The 19,672-nt window shown below is 39.0% G+C and overlaps 1 protein-coding gene across 2 annotated transcripts in view; it reads right to left on the bottom strand.

Annotated features, from left to right (window-relative positions):
• Positions 1-768: 768 nt before the first annotated feature.
• Positions 769-19,672, bottom strand: part of pik3r2 (phosphoinositide-3-kinase, regulatory subunit 2 (beta)) — a 34,694-nt gene continuing 15,790 nt past the window's right edge. For both annotated transcript variants that reach the window (XM_061044361.1, XM_061044362.1), the window contains exons 3-16: positions 17,216-17,308; positions 14,369-14,446; positions 12,197-12,352; positions 10,639-10,849; positions 10,374-10,459; positions 10,017-10,119; positions 9,646-9,744; positions 9,314-9,494; positions 9,034-9,153; positions 8,658-8,800; positions 8,358-8,534; positions 8,186-8,257; positions 7,895-8,065; positions 769-7,556 (exon numbers count right to left, since the gene is read on the bottom strand). In XM_061044361.1, coding sequence (XP_060900344.1) covers positions 7,349-7,556; positions 7,895-8,065; positions 8,186-8,257; positions 8,358-8,534; positions 8,658-8,800; positions 9,034-9,153; positions 9,314-9,494; positions 9,646-9,744; positions 10,017-10,119; positions 10,374-10,459; positions 10,639-10,849; positions 12,197-12,352; positions 14,369-14,446; positions 17,216-17,308 — 1,898 coding nt within the window. In that variant the 3' untranslated portion in view covers positions 769-7,348. The remainder of the gene's footprint in view (positions 7,557-7,894; positions 8,066-8,185; positions 8,258-8,357; positions 8,535-8,657; positions 8,801-9,033; positions 9,154-9,313; positions 9,495-9,645; positions 9,745-10,016; positions 10,120-10,373; positions 10,460-10,638; positions 10,850-12,196; positions 12,353-14,368; positions 14,447-17,215; positions 17,309-19,672) is intronic.

The raw sequence follows: 19,672 nt of genomic DNA, 5'->3' as shown, positions 1-19,672 counted from the left end.
CTCATAATGAACCACAGTCTACCTAAAAAAAGTGTCTTTGAAAACTTAAGAAAGATTCTCACTAAAAAGTGAGTGAGATTTCTAAATGTTGCTAAGTGGATACATCCCTTTTGAAGGTGCACTATGGAGTTTTGGTAGAGAAATGTGAAAGTTGGAGAAGTGTACAGATTTTGTGGTTTATGTTCAAAACTTATACACAAACTGTCATCAGAGGAAAATCCACACAGTGTTTTATCTTTGAATCAAGTTGTGTATTTAGTTCAGAAAATATAGCTAAGAATTGTTTCATTTCTCCAACTTTCACTACCAAATCTACATAGTGCACCTTTAAGCAAACAAAAGATTATATATAGTCTTTCTCATCTATAGGGCATTTTATTAAACATTGTGACCCTGAATGTGTGTTAAATGCATCGCTTTCTTCATAAAAAAACATGTAAAGATGACCCAAAGAAATATTTCAAATCCTGCATTGTCTATTACATTTGTATTTTCCAGCTTAAAGTCTTCTTCTTCACTGCTTTTGTAGTTTATTGCCATGCGTTTGCTGCTTCAGTTTACATAAAGAACACACACATACTTAATTGTGTAGATGATGATACAATCAAGGGAGGACTACATACCAACTACAAGTGAGGGATGCTATGAAGTTAAAGGCCATTAGAGTCAGCGGGAGTATAAGTGGGTCATGACAATTTGAAATAGTGACAAGCTGATGGCAGGCTCATCATCATAAAGCAAAGGTCAAAGAAAGAGACAGCAGTGAACTTCATTTCATATATCTTTTATTGTCTTTTAAAATCATTGCATCAGCCTAAAGAAAGAACCGTACAGATCAACGAGTACCTGTCTGAGAACAAACACAACTCTGAAGCAAGCTGTACACGAGAGAGAAAGAAAGAAGTGTGGCATCTGAATTAAGATAGAGCACAAAGGAAGGACAACACAAGAGTAGAGAAGAAGAGGAACCATCTTTTTTGTGCATAGGGGGGTTGGGCCAATACCTCAACCGATACGCCTCTACTGGCTGAAACAACAGTGCTCCCTCAGAGTTCAATTGCATTTTGGTGTAGAGTAGCTTTAACTGACTGATTCACTGTTTTGAGAGAAATTAACCACATCATTATCTATCATGTATTAAGAAAAAAATACTGTTGTCGCTGCTGCTGAGTCAGTGATTCATTGAGACTTACTGAGCAATGTAACAGAGCAGAAGAATATGTACTACTGTACATAAGTGAAATTACTACAAAAATACTACAATGGCATCCGTTCAGCTTAGAGTTTAGACTTAAAAGTGATGATACGACAATATTGAATTAAGGCGTAAAAGGACATGAAAGTGAAGGGTTGCTGACGTCAACTACATTAAAAGGGAAATGACACAAAGTGAGACTATAGTGGAAATGTTTTGGTCTTCCACTTTAGTTCACCAATCTATAAAGCTACTGATGACTATTTTTTTAGTTTTATTTTCTCTGTAGTGCAAAATCAAGACAAGGATGCCTCCTGATAGTTTTCCTGAAGTTCCAAGTGTGTTAATGTATTAAATCTGTACTCAAGCATGTTCACCAAGGGGCGCGTTGTAAGTCACACCGTGTGAGTACCACCTGCTATGATGATGATTCAGTCCTGCATGTTTAAGGCTCAGTGTAAGGTGAAGTAGTCAGCAGGGGAAGATTGACAAAGACTGAAGAATATCAACAGGGTTAAACTAGTTGGGTTGTTATTTTGAAATTGAGGGAGCACTGTTCTAAAAGGAAAAAACAAAAGGAAAAAAAAAAGACAAACACAACAAGCAGTCATAACATTTTCAAGTTTAAAATAACAGGAAATAATGAAATATAAATCAATCTATCACGGCCACTTTGAGGGACAAACAGACTGATCCTCAAACGCATATTTACTATTTGGTTAATTACATATTGTAAACATTTGTATTTCTTTTTTTTTTCTGTATGGAGGAAAACATTTCAAGCTAGCTTATTTTTTTCTTTATAGGCTCTGTAAGGTTATCATGAACAGATATGAACAAACAAACAAAAATAAATCAACACTGGGACAGACAAATCTGAGCTTTTTTAAAAAGCCAAAAAATACAAACAACAAAAAAAAAAACGAAATATACTCAGGCACCATAAAAGAACACTTTCTAATGCCATCATTGTTCTGCGTACAAAGATCTGCCTGAAGGAGTGATCATGAACCGTTTCATCGTGTACCTTGTCTTCTCTTTAAACAACCCTTCAGCGACCAAAGAGATCCACAAAAGAAAAAAAAGAAACAGTGGTAAGATGGTTCACTCTGTTACAGCATCAGTGTCCAATTTGTGTGGGATCTCTGTGGCAGCATCCTAAGTGTCTTTTTTTGGTGCAACTTTAACACTCACGTCTACTCACACAAACAAAATCTTCAAAATGACAAATCAAGATTCTTACGTACAATAAAACAAAATACAAACAAACAAACAAAACTCCTCTCTAGTATTTCATAAATGCAAAGCAGCCAAGACTGCATTGAACATATAGACTTAGCTCTGTAAATATTAACACATGTACATAAGCTTGCTTCATCCTCTGAATGCACCTGATAATCATGCGGATAGATTACATGTATGTCGATTGACTGTAACCACAAAGTTTTGATGAAGCTCACTGCAGCTGATTAGTAAAAATGCTTGCGTTTTCAATAACTGCTCGAACACAAAGCAGCCGTGGAGCAAGTCTAAAGATCATGTTCACATCGAAGCCTCCTTCTGATTTGTTTCAAGCACAATCCAAATAAGAGCGACATCATCCAAAAATATAGAATTCTAAGTATATATTTCAAAATATTTATTCTCTATTGTGTCTCTCGTTCTTCAAACCTTAATAAACTTGTTTTTTTCTTGGTGAGAGATGTGCTTTGTGTGTGAGGCTGCTTCAAGAAATATCATTTACAGTGTACCAAAGCTGATGAAAGATATCGGATTTCTTGAATGATCATTAGTCAAATAGAAAAAGGTTTTCCACCAAGCTCCAACACAAATGCATATCTAATAGATGAGCAGGATGAAAGCTTTGAGATTCAGAGCAACATCTACCACACACAGGACTAAAGTCTGAACTCGAAGTCAAAGCGCAATAAAGTCTTCATCCAGTCTCACTGCCTGACCAGGTCTCATTGCTACTGAAGTTGCATTGCTTCTAGCGATTTAACATCTATTAATAACATGGTATATATGGCATATGGAAGTGTGTGCCTACACTGCAATAGTGTCCATCTTAACAAGTAAATAAGAAGTAAGTGCAGGAAGGTCTTCATTTCTAAAAGCTTTGATAAAATCACTTAAATGAAAGCAGAACCAACTGGACCATGAACTGGTCTGAACAGCTGATGTGGGAAAATCTGAAATTATCTCGCTCCATTGGTGTGAATTTACAAAGAAACATTTTCCTATTTATGTTTGTAACTGTAATGTTAAGCTAAATCTACAGCAGAAACAATGGCCGACCTTTAAACTGAAATATCCATTTCCCCAAAGATCTGTAGTCACAGTTGGGACCAATTTGTTGCATGTTGATAAAAGCATTTAAAAAATACTTTTTAATGGACAATGTTCTTCAGATCAAAATTAGGTCCAAGGAAAATTCTTAAGATTGAAATCTCAGAATTTTAACTTCCCACATGTTTAGATACCATTAAGTGTGAGTGAACAACATCTTCCTGTCATGAGGGGAACTCAACCCTTTTGAGATATAATCTTGTTTGTCTTGTTAAGTTGGACAGTCATTGCTGTGTGGACACAGATTGCATAATGAGCCAGCAGCTCTCCTTAGACACGCTTTAAAAGTAATACAGTTTGTACAGCCCATAAAGTCAAAGCAACTCTACATTGAAAACATTTCAATCAGTCAAAAGCATCAGAATTACATGACAGTTGTTGACCGTAAAAAAAGAAGAAGCATATACTGTACACAAGATACTCAAAGAAATATGTCAATCCCTCTCATTGTACGGAAAGATCAACAAAAAAAAACACTATTGACAACTGAGCTTGACCACTGTCTGTGAGTTTATGGTTGTTGGGCGTTAGACACACTACTTTAAGTGTGTGGAACAGAAATAAAAGTGCAGTCACAGAAGTGTTGGTCCAACAAACTGGATAATAGATGTGTCAGCAGCAGCAATTGACTCAACCAGAAGAAAAAAAACACTGAGAAATGCTGCATGCATCATCTTGAGAGCTTATCAAATGAGCTTCAAACAACTGGGCTGGGCTACGGATGTGTTACGGTTCACATTTCTATCTTATCTGAGTTTTATTCAAAATATAAATCAGACAAATAATTATTTTTAAAAAACACCAAAGAAATGTAGCTTTGGTGCCAAGTGAGAGAGAGCACCAAGCTACTGTACAGCCCCCACCATAACAAGAAGGAATATGTAACAACTAGAGATGTAACAACAAAGAGGCACAACTCAAATCTGTCACTCTCTTATCTACAACATGCCAAGATCTGCTCTAACACACACATGAACACAAACACACACAACAACAATGCAGCCAGATATCCTATAGTCTTTGATAAATGGCAAATGTGTGAAGCATGGGGCACAGCATGTGGTCGTGGTGGCACCGTCTCAAAGAGCAACACTCCACAGATGAGAAGCTCGACACAATGACTGAAGGCACTTCTAATCTCTCTCAGTTACACATTGTTTTATAGCCCTCTGATCAGAAGCAGCGCCGTCACTTCTGCTTTAATCCTTGGGATTTCTACTTGCCAAGAACTGTGCAAAGTACAGAACAACAGATTAATCCTGACAGATACCAAACCCAGGTCTTGATTTAAAGACTTCAGATGGAGTTAGGTTTGATAATGGGATGGTACGACCGGGAGAACGTTGCAACCTGAAGTTTGTCCATTTTTAAAAGTTTGTTGGGAGGTTTGAAAAGAAGATTAGATTTTTAAACTGATTGATTGCATAATGAGCCAGAGAAGTTGAAAACTTCATCAAAAATGAATCCAAAGTATCAAATGTGCAACCTTTTAAAAAACAGTGCACTTCTTTTCTAAAACGTCCCGTTCACAATTTATTTCAACTCTTGCATACCTTTCTACAAAAATACTATTTTTTATTTTTGGCAATCGGAGTCTACTATAAGAAAACTGAGTCTCATGTTCATTCATTCTCAAGAAATCAGTAATGTGAATCTAATTTAAAAGAGGCATCATGTGGCGCCTGTTTCCAAATTTAAAAAACGTACAAGAACAGAACAAATGAACTGTGCTTTGAAAGTGAGGAGAAAAAAGATGGTACAATCTTTACCTCAAGCCAAATGTACATGAGGGAAACGAGAGAAAATTCACAGCCACGGCACAGAGAAGAGGGAGGAGGTGACTCGGGAACTCTAAAAACAAAATCACATGCGACTGCGTTGTGGATAGTACTGTATTACCATCATACAGTATATGTACTACAAAAAAAACACAACTATCAACCACTGGTGCCTAGCAAAAACAGAAAAACAACCCAAATGAAGGTCTCCATGCATACTGTACTAGATAATCTCTCAGACCACAGAGGCCACGCTATATATGGCGAAAGGACAGGTTCTTTTTTTTCTTTTCTTTCTTGCTACATGAAAAGACATCCTTCATTTGGCTCACATTAGCTGGATACTTTGCATCCTTAAACTGAATCTAAGAGCATAGCAAATGTTAAATAAAAACAAAGAAAACACAGAGTTGAAAATGTATAGTTACATACACTGACTGCATGTGTGTCTGAAATATACTGTACACGTGTTATATTACTGCTTTCTTTTTTTTTTGTACAACTATGTTCTACAGCTCCGTGAGTCAAGCTTGTGATGAAATGAAAAGTCGAGCGTGAGTGCGGGTAGCAGGAAGTACCGAGAGTAAAATCTGCATTAAAAAAAATACAATAAACATCTGCGAGGACAAAGTACCGCTAAAACAGTCTAATCTAAAAAGAGACAAGGCAAATACAGTACCGAAGATACAATAATGACATAGATTGATGCTCCGCAAGTGTCTTTACCATTTTAAAACAAGACACATGAGAGAAGCATTAACAGTTATGCCTTAAGTCAATGGCTACAGGTGCTACAGTATTGAAGAGGATGAGAAAAGAAGGAAGTTTGAAACAAAGGGACGTTTGATGCAGGAGTCTTTCCACTATTTCATTCAGAAGAAATGACATGGAACTGCATTTATCAATGTACCTCTCTGTCTGGTGTAGAGTGATTAAGAACTGATTCTCTATTCACAATATACCAAATCTGTACCATGCAGATTTGTCCTGTCACACAGTATTTACTGAACCATGTACCTCGTCGATTCAAAAAGAGGCCCGCTGAGAGAAAGCCACATGCCAAAGCAGTTGGAAATAAAGATAATTTCATACAATAGACCAACATGTGTGTATGTTTTAAAGCTATAGCTTTGTCTATGTCGAGAGCTATTCATTCCCTCCTTTCTTTCAACCTCGGCATGCAAACTCCTTGTTCCAGAGACACAGGCTTGTGGTCATTCAAAATGATTACTATGGCACTTAAGCAAGCTTTAAACTCAATCTTTAAAAAAAGAAGAAAAAAACCCACTAGAAGCATCCACCCAAATCCTGCCCCCAGCTTCAGTGACATCAGCCGACTGGTCCAGGTTTGCTCAGCCACCTGCAGATGTGAAGCGAGCAGCCAGGTTTAGCCACTCTGGTACTGTCAGTGGATGACAGCTCAGGCTTTTGTCGACAGAGAGTTTGCAGGTTGGGCCTTTGTCAATGGACAGTTATCATATGTTCATGGCAAGAAACAAAAATAAAAAGTGCCTCCTGTAAGTTTTCCCCTCATCCTGCCATCTGGTTTCTCTCCTCTTCTCCATGATCTTAAAAAAACAAACAGGATTTTGTGTGTTCATCGTCTTCTTTAAACACATTTAATCTGGGGTTTTCTCTCTGTATCAAGGGGTTTATTCTTGTTTTTCATTTCTCACACTGTACAGTCATGGCTGGCTTACGTGACACACTCTTACATTAAAACTCACTCCATCAGCCAGGCTAACTGTACAGTGATTTGTTTCTGGTAGTAGTGTGCTTATTTTGAAGCCATGCTGTTAGCAAGGAGTGCTCTTTGTTGGATGTTGTCTGTGCAGGACAGATGCACCAGCCTCCAGCCAAAAAAACAAAAAACGTATGAATTGTAAATTGTGGTGGTTGTGTCTACTTTGAATCGCCACTTAAACAAGAATAAGCATTGTTCAGAGGTTCATTTTGTCCCCAATGCATATGATGGTAGACTTTGTTTCCCGGCCCTGGTTGGCATCCCACACTGCTGGAGAGAAATTCATCTGGGGTGCTGGTTCTGGTTCTGGGAGCGGGCCAGGACTGGGTAGGCTAGATTTACATTCAGCTGGTCGTTGTGTTGGACTAAGGAGACATTTTTGTAGTGGAGTACCAGGTCTTTGAGGGACGAGTAAAGGTTGTAGGGCTCAGCAAATCCATAACCCGTGGCGGTCTTGTAGATGACGCAGTGCTTGGTGTCGCCCTCAACACTGGAGAGAAGAACAAAAATTCATTTTCACAGATTATCTTCATTGTACAATTGTCATTATCATTCCATTTCAATAGATGTTTTAAATGTCATGTTTCTTTCAGCAGGTCTGGCCTAATTTGCCTTTGAACTGCTCAAAGCTAGTTATGAAACACACCGTAACAATGAATGCTGAATATGATAGCGTTTGTTACAGTTTACACATATAATGCTTTCCAACCAACAGTCTTCATTTGGTCAGTAATTTAAGTAAAAGAAAAAAAAAAAATTATTCAGATTTTTCCAAATAAGCATAAAAAAAAAAAAAACAGACATAAAAAAGCACACAAAAATACATACACAACAGAACAGGCGTAGGAGCCCTTCTGTGATTGGCTCTCCCGGATGAGGAAGGTGCCGTCACATTTTCCTCTCAGCATCTCCTCTGCCTGGGTGCGTTTAATGTCACCCACATACCAGGTGCACTCATCATGGTGGGGCGAACCCTCGTCCTCCTCCAGCGAGTAGGAGCTGGAAACACAGAAAGACAGACAGCAGCACATTCTCGATTACACTTCTTTGTCATGTACCAAGAAAAATGAGCTACTAGATTACAATGGGAGATTCTGAAGTACGATCTCAAACACTCACTCATCAGCGTCATTCTTTATGCCCAGCCATTCATTGATCTTTTTCTGCCTCGTCCCCTTCTGTGTCAGCCAACTACAAAGCCAGAACAGATTAAATACAGACAATAGATTCTATAGACATCACTCTTTTTATATTTCAGGCACTGAGTACATATTTATTTGTTTCTCCTTACATCAAGTACTGGTCTCTGATTTTGCGGAGTTGCATGAGATCGGGCTTGAGGCTGTTCATCTTCTTGTCGATCTCTCGGTTATCAGACACCTGCTCTCTCAGGTCCTGCTCCAACTTACACTTACTGTCATGGATCTCCTTCACACGAGACTTCAAACGCTCCGAGTTGCTCTGAATCCTGATTTGGGAGAAAGACAAAACAATAGTCAGATTTGTGATACATCTGATATGTAATGCATCTGATTGCTGTTGCAATAAATTAAGATTTTTAAGGATCTCGTGCACATAAACATGAATTCACTTTTGGATCTCTTTCTCGTTGCCCTCGCGTTGAAATCGCTCCAAAGACTCTCTGCTGTAGCGCTCCTGAGTCTCAAACTGCTCCTCAAAGATCTTGATGGTCTCATTGAAAGCTTCTATGGCGGTGCGCTTCATCTGCAGCTCCTGTGTGAAAAAAAAAGAAACAAGATTCATATCCAATCTTCAGCTGCTGACATAACAACTGTTCACTGCAGTCTTCACATTCTCACTTTATTTTGGTGCTGTTTATTTCATTGTTTATCTTTCACTCAGACTTTATCGTTATTAGTCAGATCGGTTTTCTGCACAGATTCAGTGTGTGTGTGTGTGTGTGTGTGTGTGTGTGTGTGTGTGGCTGGTGTGTGTTGGTCTCATACCTGTGAGGTACGTGTGTATTCCTCGTACAGTGAGTCATACTCCCGACTCTTGTCCTGGTACTGCTCGTGATAGACCTTCAGTTGCTCCCCCACCTCCTCTATACTGTTCTCCTTCACCAACTGAGATGTCGGAAAATAAGGAGAAAGCAAAATCACCACCAATGAAGGAAAAAAAAGGAATTATAATTTAAAGTTTAGGCTGACCAATTGGCTTTCAAAGAGATCTTGACGAAAGGAAATTGAGAAAAAAAATGAGTACATAGACAGCAGCCTGACCAACCTGCTGGTATTTGGTGACCGGGTACAGCAGCTTGGTGTCCAGTTTGGCGTTGTATTGAGCCAGGGACTCGTGGCGGTAGTGATTGATGAGCTCCACAACAGACAGAAAGGTAAGAGGCTCTGAGAAGCCGTACCTCCCGTCTCTGTGGTATATCTTTATCAGCTTGTTGTTCCCTCCTTTCCTGCAGGGGGAGACAAACAAAAAAGAAAAAAGGTGATGAGCTATACGGCATAATGAGATACATGTACAAGTACATATTGAGTGTATGTTTAACGTGGGAGACAAAGTGTGAGTAATGAGATGTTCTACAAAAGTTAGGGGTGTTGCTTTACCTGAGGGTGAGTGTGTACTCCCCCTCCAGTTTACTGGAAGCATCCCGGACCAGAAAGGTGCCATCAGGAGTGTCTCGCAGCTTTTCATTCACCTCCTCTCTGCAAATAAGACGACACACAGATTTAAACTATTGAACGTTGGGCTGTGATCAGATGCAGTTTAGCATCAGAATAACAACATTATTGCACAAATAATCCTTATTACTCAAAATACTAAACAAGAAAAGTCCAAGAAACTAGGGATCTCTTGGGTCAGTGATTCTTTTAGTCAGTTTCTTAAAGACAGTTATGAAAAGTATGTAATACACCAATATACAATGAACACCACTCAAAAAATAAACAAGATGTAACAATCTTAACATCATCATTACCTGGAGATTTCTCCCCAGTACCACTCAGCATCTGTCAGCATGCTGCTAGTGTCCGTCATGGCTGATGAAGCCATTTTTGACTTGACTGGCTTTGCTGGAAGAACTGCAAACCGACACAAACACATAAACACACAGAGATCATCACCAATGAAAGCATTGTATACTGATGCAGTGGTAAGTGACTTAAACACAATCACTTCTTGGAAACTAAAATATAATGAAAACAATTTGCATCTTGGAAGTATAACACAAAGAAAACTTTATTTTGTTTCATAGCAAACACAATATTTGACCACATCTAAAGACACATTCTTAGTGCTCAATTATAACAAACACAGCCTTTCAAAAAGAACAAACCTGGAGGAGTTAGGTCTTGCTCTGCAGTTCTCTCTATCAGCAGCCTCTCCACCACAAGAGCAGGTAACTCATCATCCAATGACAACCTGATCAATCAATAGACAGATTAGCAATAAACCAATGACATTGGTTTGTTAGAAATGTTAATTCTATTTTGGTAATGTCTTGCTTCACACGACACAAATCACATCCAGGATACACCATTGTGTGTCCATTCCTCCTCCAAATAGCAATATTGTCCTAAATGAACTCATCCAAAACTTACCAAGGAGTAGACGGGCCTGTCCGCATCAGCAGCGGTCCAAAGACCTTCCCTAGCGTGTATGTATCCAGTCCATTGCTGGCCTGTGCCTGAGTGACCTTGGACAGGTGTGTTAGGAGGTACTGCAGGGTGAGACGGTGATGGAGAGGGACGGTGGTGGCGCTCTCGAGGACGAAGCTGACCTCCCTGTCATGGCTCCCAGCGACTGCACCATCTGCAAGAAATCAAGATAGCAAACATGAGACATTTCTGTGAAATGTGGCCTTTATAAATTCTGTGCTTTGCTTTAATCCTGATTAAGTTTTTATAAGTTAAAATGAAAAATGGTAAATGGGGTCAACCCATGTCTCTGTAAATTTGCCATGTAATTATGTGAAATTAAATGAAGTTGTGTTTTTTTGCAGAGGAGAATCAGCAGCAGCATTTCTAACATGCCTTAGTGAGCTCATCCTCTCCTAACACTCGACTCTGTTTTCTCAACGCTGACATGAGACTGACCTCGATCAGCTGCTTGTGAGGCTCACCCTGAGCCTCGTGGACTTCTTTAAAAATTACAGTAACTAAAGCTATGAAAGGTGTCTTTCTCCTGACTGAAACATTAGCAGCACACAGCTTCATTAGGCTTGTACTATTGTACTACACAAATCTCCTTTTTGTCTACACTCAATAAAATGTCCATCACATTTTTATCTTATTGAGCCCTTAATTATTTTCATGTCCATCACAAAGAAGACATTTTAAGAAGCTTCTAGAATAAAGTTGTATTTTAGAGGAAATTGCCATCTAACTTCAGCAGGTGCGTCTTTTAATGACTTGTTTGTAAATCTATTGACTTAAATGTTTGTACAGGGACAAGTTTCTAGCTTAAAACAATGTTAAACTCAACAACATAACACACATGCCACGTACTGGTTGGTTGCTTTGCATGTTTAAATCCATTAACTGCAAGATGTGCAGGAAAGACTATTTATCAGCTTTGGCCTTTATTTTATTTTTCATTTTAGATTTTAGAACAGTTCCTAAAGATGCAAGAAGGCACTGGTTTCAGTTGGTCAACAATGTAAGAATGTGTCGCCTGTTTTACTTTTTTTGTTACAAAAGTTATGTCACAGCTGAAAGGAAATTAATGTGCTGTCTTTATTAATTATCAGACATTCATACATCCATCTCTAGGTTTCGGCATCATAGATATTCAGCTCAATGCTTTCTGGCAGCTGATTTCTACTTGTCATGTGCTGACACTTTTCACAAGCTTCTCAAGTTCCCATTTGCAACAATCTGTGACAATAATCTTACTTGAAAATTAATCAATCAACAAAACAATTACAAGAAAAAAAGGAAGCTGCCTGCCTTTCTAGAGAAAGGTTCAATTCTCCAAAGTTGCTTTTCATTGTGTCAAGGGTACCAAAAAAAAGGCCTACTCAGAGTCAGTGAAAAAAAAGGATAATATTCCTTCACAAGCCATCTGATAATGAGCTACATAAAAAAAGAGACTTTTACTTATTTGAAAATGGTAGTTCAGTCTTTTAAGCATTGTGTAGCCATTGATCAAGGGACGTACCTGCTGACTGCTGTTGGAGCTGCTGCTGCTGCAGTGTGATAGCAGTTTGAAGGCTGGGATAGATACAGTCTGGGATGACAGGTGACGGAAGGTCTCTCAAGTAGCGAAGGACACACTCGCACAGGTCAGCCACATCTTTCTGACCCATTTCACACTCTGTAGCCCAAAGACAAAATTATAAGGAGATAAAAAAAATCTACCAGACTATCAATCACAGAGAAACCTAAATCTGAACTCTCAATTGACTGTTGTGGTAAAAACATTTTACCACTTTATTTGAGAAAGGTTTGTTGAACAGTGCATGGTATGAAATATAGTAGTGCAATTAAAAATTCAAAAAAGCAGTAACACTCAGACCCATCGTCAGCAGCATCAACACAGTCATACAATATTTCCAAACACCTGGCTAACATCCTAGCTCCCACAGTTAGAGATACTCCTCCTCACATCAAAAACTCCCAGGAATTTACCAACAAGGTATCTAAAGTTACATCCCGAGGAAACCCAGGTTTCCTATGATGTCACCTCATTTTTCACATGCATCCCAACCATTGAGGCTATCAATGCCATCGGAACAAGGCTTCTTCAGGACAACACCTTATCCCTCAGGACTTCTCTCTCACCTGACCCCATTTGCGCAATGCTGGAACTCTGCTTGAACACTACCTACTTTCAACAGAGGCTTCTACAGACAGAAACATGGCTGTGCCAAAGGCTAACCGGTATCTCAAATAGTGGCCAATCTCTACATGGAGGAGGTAGAGAACAGGGCTCTAACTACCTACACACAGCCACTGGTTTAGATATATGGATGACACCTGGGTCCAAATTCGTCTAGATGAAGTTGAAGCTTTCACGGGTCATCTCAACAAGAAAGACAACATTAGGTTTACCAGAGAGGATGTCAGAGGACACTGCTTGGCCTTCTCTGACTGCAAGGTGTGCATTGAAACGGACCAGTATTTACTTTTTGAGTCCTACCATCCACGACAACACAAGCTAGGTGTCATCAGAACCCTACCTACACTATAGTGTACCTACAGGAGCAGAAGGAATAGAAACCCCTAGAAAAATAGAAAAAAAACATCCCTTAACGAAGGTAGTGGTCTGAGACACCATCTTTCACCAACCTACAATGTTGTGTTGAATTCTCTGTCAAATCAACTGAAGCCCAAGTCCTACCTCGGAAAATGTGACCCTAATGACCCAAACGACTGGAAGCCTTAACAACTCCTGGCGAAACTAGGTCAATGACTCAGCTAACGACGCTCATGAGAGTCATCCTTGATCATTATTATGCTAATGATCCCCAGAGGATTATATTTCTAGCTCTGTCCACCAGTTGATTTAGTTCTGAAGACACTTGTTGGAAAGAGGTGAAACGTCTTCAACCAAGTCCAGTAGCCTTTGGATCAAGCTTTGAACAGTGCAATGAAGGTAAATGTACTCACCATTTATTAGCTGCTCACAAGAATTCACATTTTTTGCACATGAAATATTTGTTATTTAAAGCATACAATAATGTTTGTTACAGCATTTTATTAATCACAACTACTTGGCCATTACTTAAGAGTTGTCTTTCAGTACTTACTGTAAAATGACAATTAGTTACTTTGTTGAGGAGCCACTACTGTTGATATGCATAATAAGAATACTAATAAGCAACTAGTAAATGGTTGAAATGGGTACCTCAAATCTCTGTTGAGAAATGTTATGTTTGTGTCAATTTTGGATCCCTTAAGGACAAAGCAGTACCTCATCTCATTGCTGATTTTTTGTGTAAGTAGTGTTTTCTGTCAATAATATAATCCTGCTTTCTTTAAAGATTAAATCTTTGCTGTGTAAAATGTAAACAAGGGATGTTTTGGCAGTACCCCTTCTGACACTCACCCCATGGGTATAGTCTTATTTGCTTTTGAAGGTCATAAAGAGGATCTCTATTCATTTTAGTCCTTTTTATAACCAGTCAAAAAACTCTTAACAAGGGCTTTAATGAGGCGTAATCATTATCTTAAACCTAGTTTGGCATGCCTGTACTATCATTTTTCTTCAACAATAGAGTAAATCTATTATAATTGTATACGACCAAATATATTGGAAGCACTAATGAATTGTAAAATAATGTTTTTTTAAATGTATTTGCAACAAATCAACTGATTTGGGATAACTCACCTGTGCTCAGGCTGTACACTGGGCTGTCTGCACCTGAGGATCCTGAAGTTGACCTGTACAAAGTTACACAGTCCAGACCTGACAAACACAAAATGAGCAGTTGAGTAAAGGCTCAAATATTCGAGCTGACAAGAAAATACAGTAAAACATGGAAATGGTTAAGCAGCATTGAGTAAAAAATAAATAGTAGAAAAAGTAGAAATACTAAATTTTGCAAACAAAAACAAAGACTCCTACAGCAGAGCAGCTAGAAGATCATTAAGTCTGAGTGAGCTGATGTGAGAACGCAGGTACAAGATATTATCCGGAGAATTCACCTCGAGCGAACGGGAGACATTTCATCCTGTGCACAGTGCATAGAGTGTATGCACACGACCACTACGATCTCCCTGTACGTAATTAAGCTGCTGCATTATGTTTTCTGTTTGTCAGTATGTTCTTCTCCACACCTGTGTTGACGTTGTTCCGTTGAACTACACATAGCATTGATATGAAGATAAACATTCTCATTATAGTATCTTATAGCAGACACTTCCATGATGTTCTTTTTAAGTCATGTCTTTCTTTAGGAGACTCCCCTCCTCCCGTTGGAACGGGATAGTCTCACACTGTGAGGTGTATATGTGAACAGTCAGGTCAGGAGAATTTCAGGAGCAGTCCTCCTGAAATTATCTAGATACTTTCTTATCTAGATACTGTTCTCAATAGATACTATTGAGAACAGCTTTAGATTAACTCCAGCTATGTAAAAGACATATTATGAGGCACTGAACAGAGATGGTTATATATTGGGCTAGATAACGTCTCTTTGGAAGAAACAACTTAAAATTGACAAAGTAGCAAGATAACATTTTAGAATTACTTAAATAAAATGTGAATAAACTTTGGCTGTGTGTTGTTTTAATTGGTACAGTTAATGAAAATATCCCTGAAGAGAACATTTGAACTCTGAACGACCCTATCTCTTATTTGGATCCTGGGCATTAAAAGCATTTAGGACCACTAGATCCAGACAACTTGCATCTAGGAGGCAATTCCTCGTGACCCGGCAGTCTCTCAGATAGTTGTGAAAACCTCACCAAACAGTCAGTGTGTGTGTGTGTGTGTGTGTGTGTGTGTGTGTGTGTGTGTGTGTGTGTGTGTGTGTGTGTGTGTGTGTGTGTGTGTGTGTGTGTGTGTGTGCATCCAGCGTAGAGAAATAATTCAATATCCCTGTTACGTATATTATTTACAGTCAGAGACAGACCTTCTGTCGCCCTGCTTGTAAACATCAATATTGAAATATTTTCCAGTGCCTGCATGAGAAGAATCTCTCTCAGGTATAAACCTGAACGCCTGAACTGTCAAATCTACTTCCTATAATGAATCAGCTTCTCTTTGACTCCATTTCTTGACACAGTCTCTCAACACATATTTTATAATTTCAGTGTCATTGAGGTACAAAGACTAGCAGACCTTATCACAGTTTAGAAAAAGCATTCCAATAATAAAGCTTTCTCATAAGTTTAGAGTATGTCATTTGTTCACACTAGAAAAGTATTAAATTAGGGATGCCCAAAAAAGTAAAAGTAGGGGAAAAAATCGATACAGCATAGTATCGTGATATCTTGCATGGCGATATTATGTCGTCTCATGGCGGCCAAGTATCGATATTTTTATTATATTAATAGCAAAGGTGCTTTTTACATTTGTAATTGCTGAAAGGGTTGCATAATTAATTCTGAACAAGTTGCGTTGTTAGAAATTGAGTTAAGACGGTAATACAAACAGTTCAGACTGTGAGGTGCATGCAGCCTTTTACAGGGTTTTACTTTGATCATAGTGTTGGTCAGCTTGACTCCCAGTGTATAGAATAAAAAGACTGAAGCGAGATTAAGAGACTGAGAATCTTTTCTTATTTGACAAAACAGTTATTTATTTAGTTTAATTTTGTGGACATAATATGCAGTTAAAAAAGTTAAAATGCATCATATTGTATCACAATTCTCAGCATATCGCAAAATGTTTAAAATCGCAATAATACCGAATCGTGACTCAAGGATTGTGATGATATTGTACGGCGGGGCCTCTGGTGATTCCCACTCCTACCAAATTGTCACCATTTAATGTTAACTACAATTCAAGTTGTTTAAGGTCTGCTTTTTAGTTTGGCATGCAGCAAAGCTAAATAATTTTTAAAAGCTGTCCCAGGCTTCAAAATAAATAAGTAATGTTATTTCAAAAATCTGCAAAACATTTGCAAACATGCCAAAAAATTGGTCACTGCTTCATAGAAATAAATGGTTTTAGTAATCTTTCAGGCAAAAATGCCAAAAGTTCACTTGTGACTGATCTTCATTTGTGAGGATTTGCTACTTGTAGAAGTACGCAACTTTTAGTTATAGCTGGTCCTTAATGTGTTTATGTGTGTGTGTGTGCGTGTGTGTGTGTGTTAGTGTGTGTGTGCATGTGTGTGTGTGTGACAAACAAGCATTGAGAGAGAAAATCTGGAGGACAGAAAAATTGAGCCAAAACTGTGAATGGTCTCCCACTGAGTACTATTTGTTAATAACATGGTGTGAATCAAACCCACTGTGCAGGACTCTCACAGGCGTTCAAAAGAACTGTTCTGCAGAATGTATAAAATCTATACCAAGTTAATAATGTTCTGAGGAGGTTCTGTGTGTATACATGAACTTGTGTGTGCACTTCTAACTGGATCCACATATCTATACATCTACACTTGTGCAAACGCAGGCGTGAGAGCAGGAGGCAAATGGCGAGGGGCAGACAGTCACACGTAGACGGAGAGACTGGCAGTCGAGACAGACAACAGACGAATGTGTTGGCCGGTTGACATGTCTATACCTCTTTTCTCTATGGCTTGAATCAAGCTGACGAGGGCTGGGGGAGCCGTCTCTGGCGGTGTGAACTGCTCGCTCAGGTCCGGCACAGAAACAGCTGAAACAACAACACAAATCACTGTTACACTTCTGGCACAAAGCCTCTGAAAGGCCACAGGGGGGCTGCAGCACCAACAAGGGCACCGTTAACTCAGAGCTGTTTGAGATATAGAGCATGTATAATGTTGAGAGTATATCAAATATGTGAGGAAAACTATAAAATATGATGAGGCGGGATTTAAGAGCCAATTTTGCAAGGAGCACAGTCCTGTTTTTAAACCCATAGCAGTAGTTACAATTCTGTGTAAAATGTTTTTCAGAATCTTTTTAAAACAAGGACATATGTTAAAACTTGTGTTGAATGTCCCTGTGGTGGCTTTTATTTTGAAGGTCTAGCTGATGAGATATATGATAATAGCAAAACAATTTGATAAACGTACAAAAGAATAAAAAGAGGCTTTATTCAGAGTTGTGAAAAAATACCCCCTCCCCCTAAAGAAAAACAGAGTGCTGATGGCGAGCAAAAACTTTATCTACTTTACAACTCCCCATAGACGAAATCAAACATCTTTTCAGTCCAAGAGAAAGAGAAAGGGAGAAAGCGAGATGGGGAAAAAAGAGAAAGATCCCATTTCCCTCCCTCCCCCCCTTTTTTTATCCCTTTTCTTTGCTCCCCTCTCACTTTTCTCCTCCCCTCTGCTCCGCTATGTCCTGCTCGGTGTTTCGCCTTAGCTCTTTGCGTGAGTGGAGCACAATAAAGGATTTAATCAAAACTCCTGAACAAGCAAAAGCCCTGTGGCAGTGTGCCAGGCCCGGCTCGGCCCGGACAGGCAGCGCCTCCTATTCAGCCCCAGAGCAGGGCTGGGAGCTGTGTGTGTGTGGGGTGGGGTGAGGGGTGGCAGGGAGGGCCTGGCCCAACCGGGGGCTTGGCAGTAGGCTCCTGTTCCTGGCACGGCTCAGCTCAACCACTGCTGATTATTAATTTGGGGAGTTCAGACAAGAAACGCAGCGTCAGCACATTCCGTTCCCCTCGCTCTCTCTCTCTGGTTCTTGTTCTCAGTTCCTTTCGATGTCTCTCGCCCTCAATCGCTCTTTCCCTCTATCCTTTCGCACTCTGGCATTCTTGCGCTTGCTGGACTTTATCTATTACTTTTTCTACATTTCCTGTCTTACACATTTTAGTTTAAACTCAATATTTCCTTTTTGATTTCCCTCTCTGTCTCTCCCTCTCTGTGTCTCCATGCCGGCCAGTTAAACATGGAAACTTTGCCTGGCAGTGTCTCCAGCTCTCTAGCGTGCACACAGACAGTTCTCTGGCTCTTCTTTATCCCCGTAGGCCATTTTGGATGGCAGGCCCCTCCCCCATCTTCTCTCATCACAGAGACTCTCTCTTCAATGTCTGCTACAGTTTAAACATGCATTAACAAACTTAAACCAAACATTAGAACAAATCTTTAGTCATGATGTAGCACCTGGCTTAAAACTATCTTTAGAAAAAATAGACTTTGGAGCAATTTCTGATCTGCCGACAAAAGTTGAAAAAACAATAATATAAAATGACTTCATTATAGCCACAATCATTTAAGCATTATCAGTACAGTTTTCTAATGCAAAAATATATTTCATTTTTTTAATGATTATTTCTTTTGCTGTTAAACAAATTTTATATATAATTACTTTGTGCTACATTTTTTGTGTTCAACTCTGTAAAGCACTTGAATTGCTTTAAGTATGATTGGTGCTCCATTTATAATTTGCATTGCTTCGTTCACAACACAGGAGCAAAAAAAATCCAATCCTCACAAATTACACAAATAAACTTTATTTTTGCTTCTCATCCCAAAGCTGAAGCAAAATGCAAATCATATTGTTTAAGAAAACAGGTTTTATTGCTTAGTTAAAGACTGCGATTGCCAATTCTCATGGAACTCGTAAACAGGTGTGTTTAGGCAGGTTGCACGCAATGAAACAGGAAAATCACATAAAAGAGGGAAATAAGTACAAATTAAGGCTATAAACCAATAGTTTGGAACGAAAGTAGGAAGGAAAAATGGTCTGCCATATTTTCCCCTAGAGGAAGGAACTTCCTTTCCCCTTCATTCAGTCAAACATAAACACTTCATTTATTCCTCCGTACTTCAGAGAGAAAAAAATGCATTCAACTTTGACTTTCATGTAAAGGAGATTTTTTCTTTTTTTTTTCTTTGCTAAAGCAGCTGTAGCCCTGGAGTCTTCTCTTGGTTTTGTATAGATAGATAGAAAAGAGGGGGAGGGAGGGAGAGATAAAGTAAAAGCAACTTGACTGTCAATGAGAACCACTTCTTTTGCAGACTGCAACAAAAAAAAAAGACTGCAAGCTGAGGGACAGGCATGTGAATTGACTGAGCTGAGCAAATGGGATAGAGAAAGAGAAAACAGAAAC

Source organism: Labrus mixtus, chromosome 8 (genome assembly GCF_963584025.1).
Source record: "Labrus mixtus chromosome 8, fLabMix1.1, whole genome shotgun sequence".
In the NCBI taxonomy this organism is placed as follows: Eukaryota; Metazoa; Chordata; class Actinopteri; order Labriformes; family Labridae; genus Labrus; species Labrus mixtus.
Note: the sequence above shows the minus strand (reverse complement) of the source record. Positions and strands in the feature narration are given on the sequence as shown.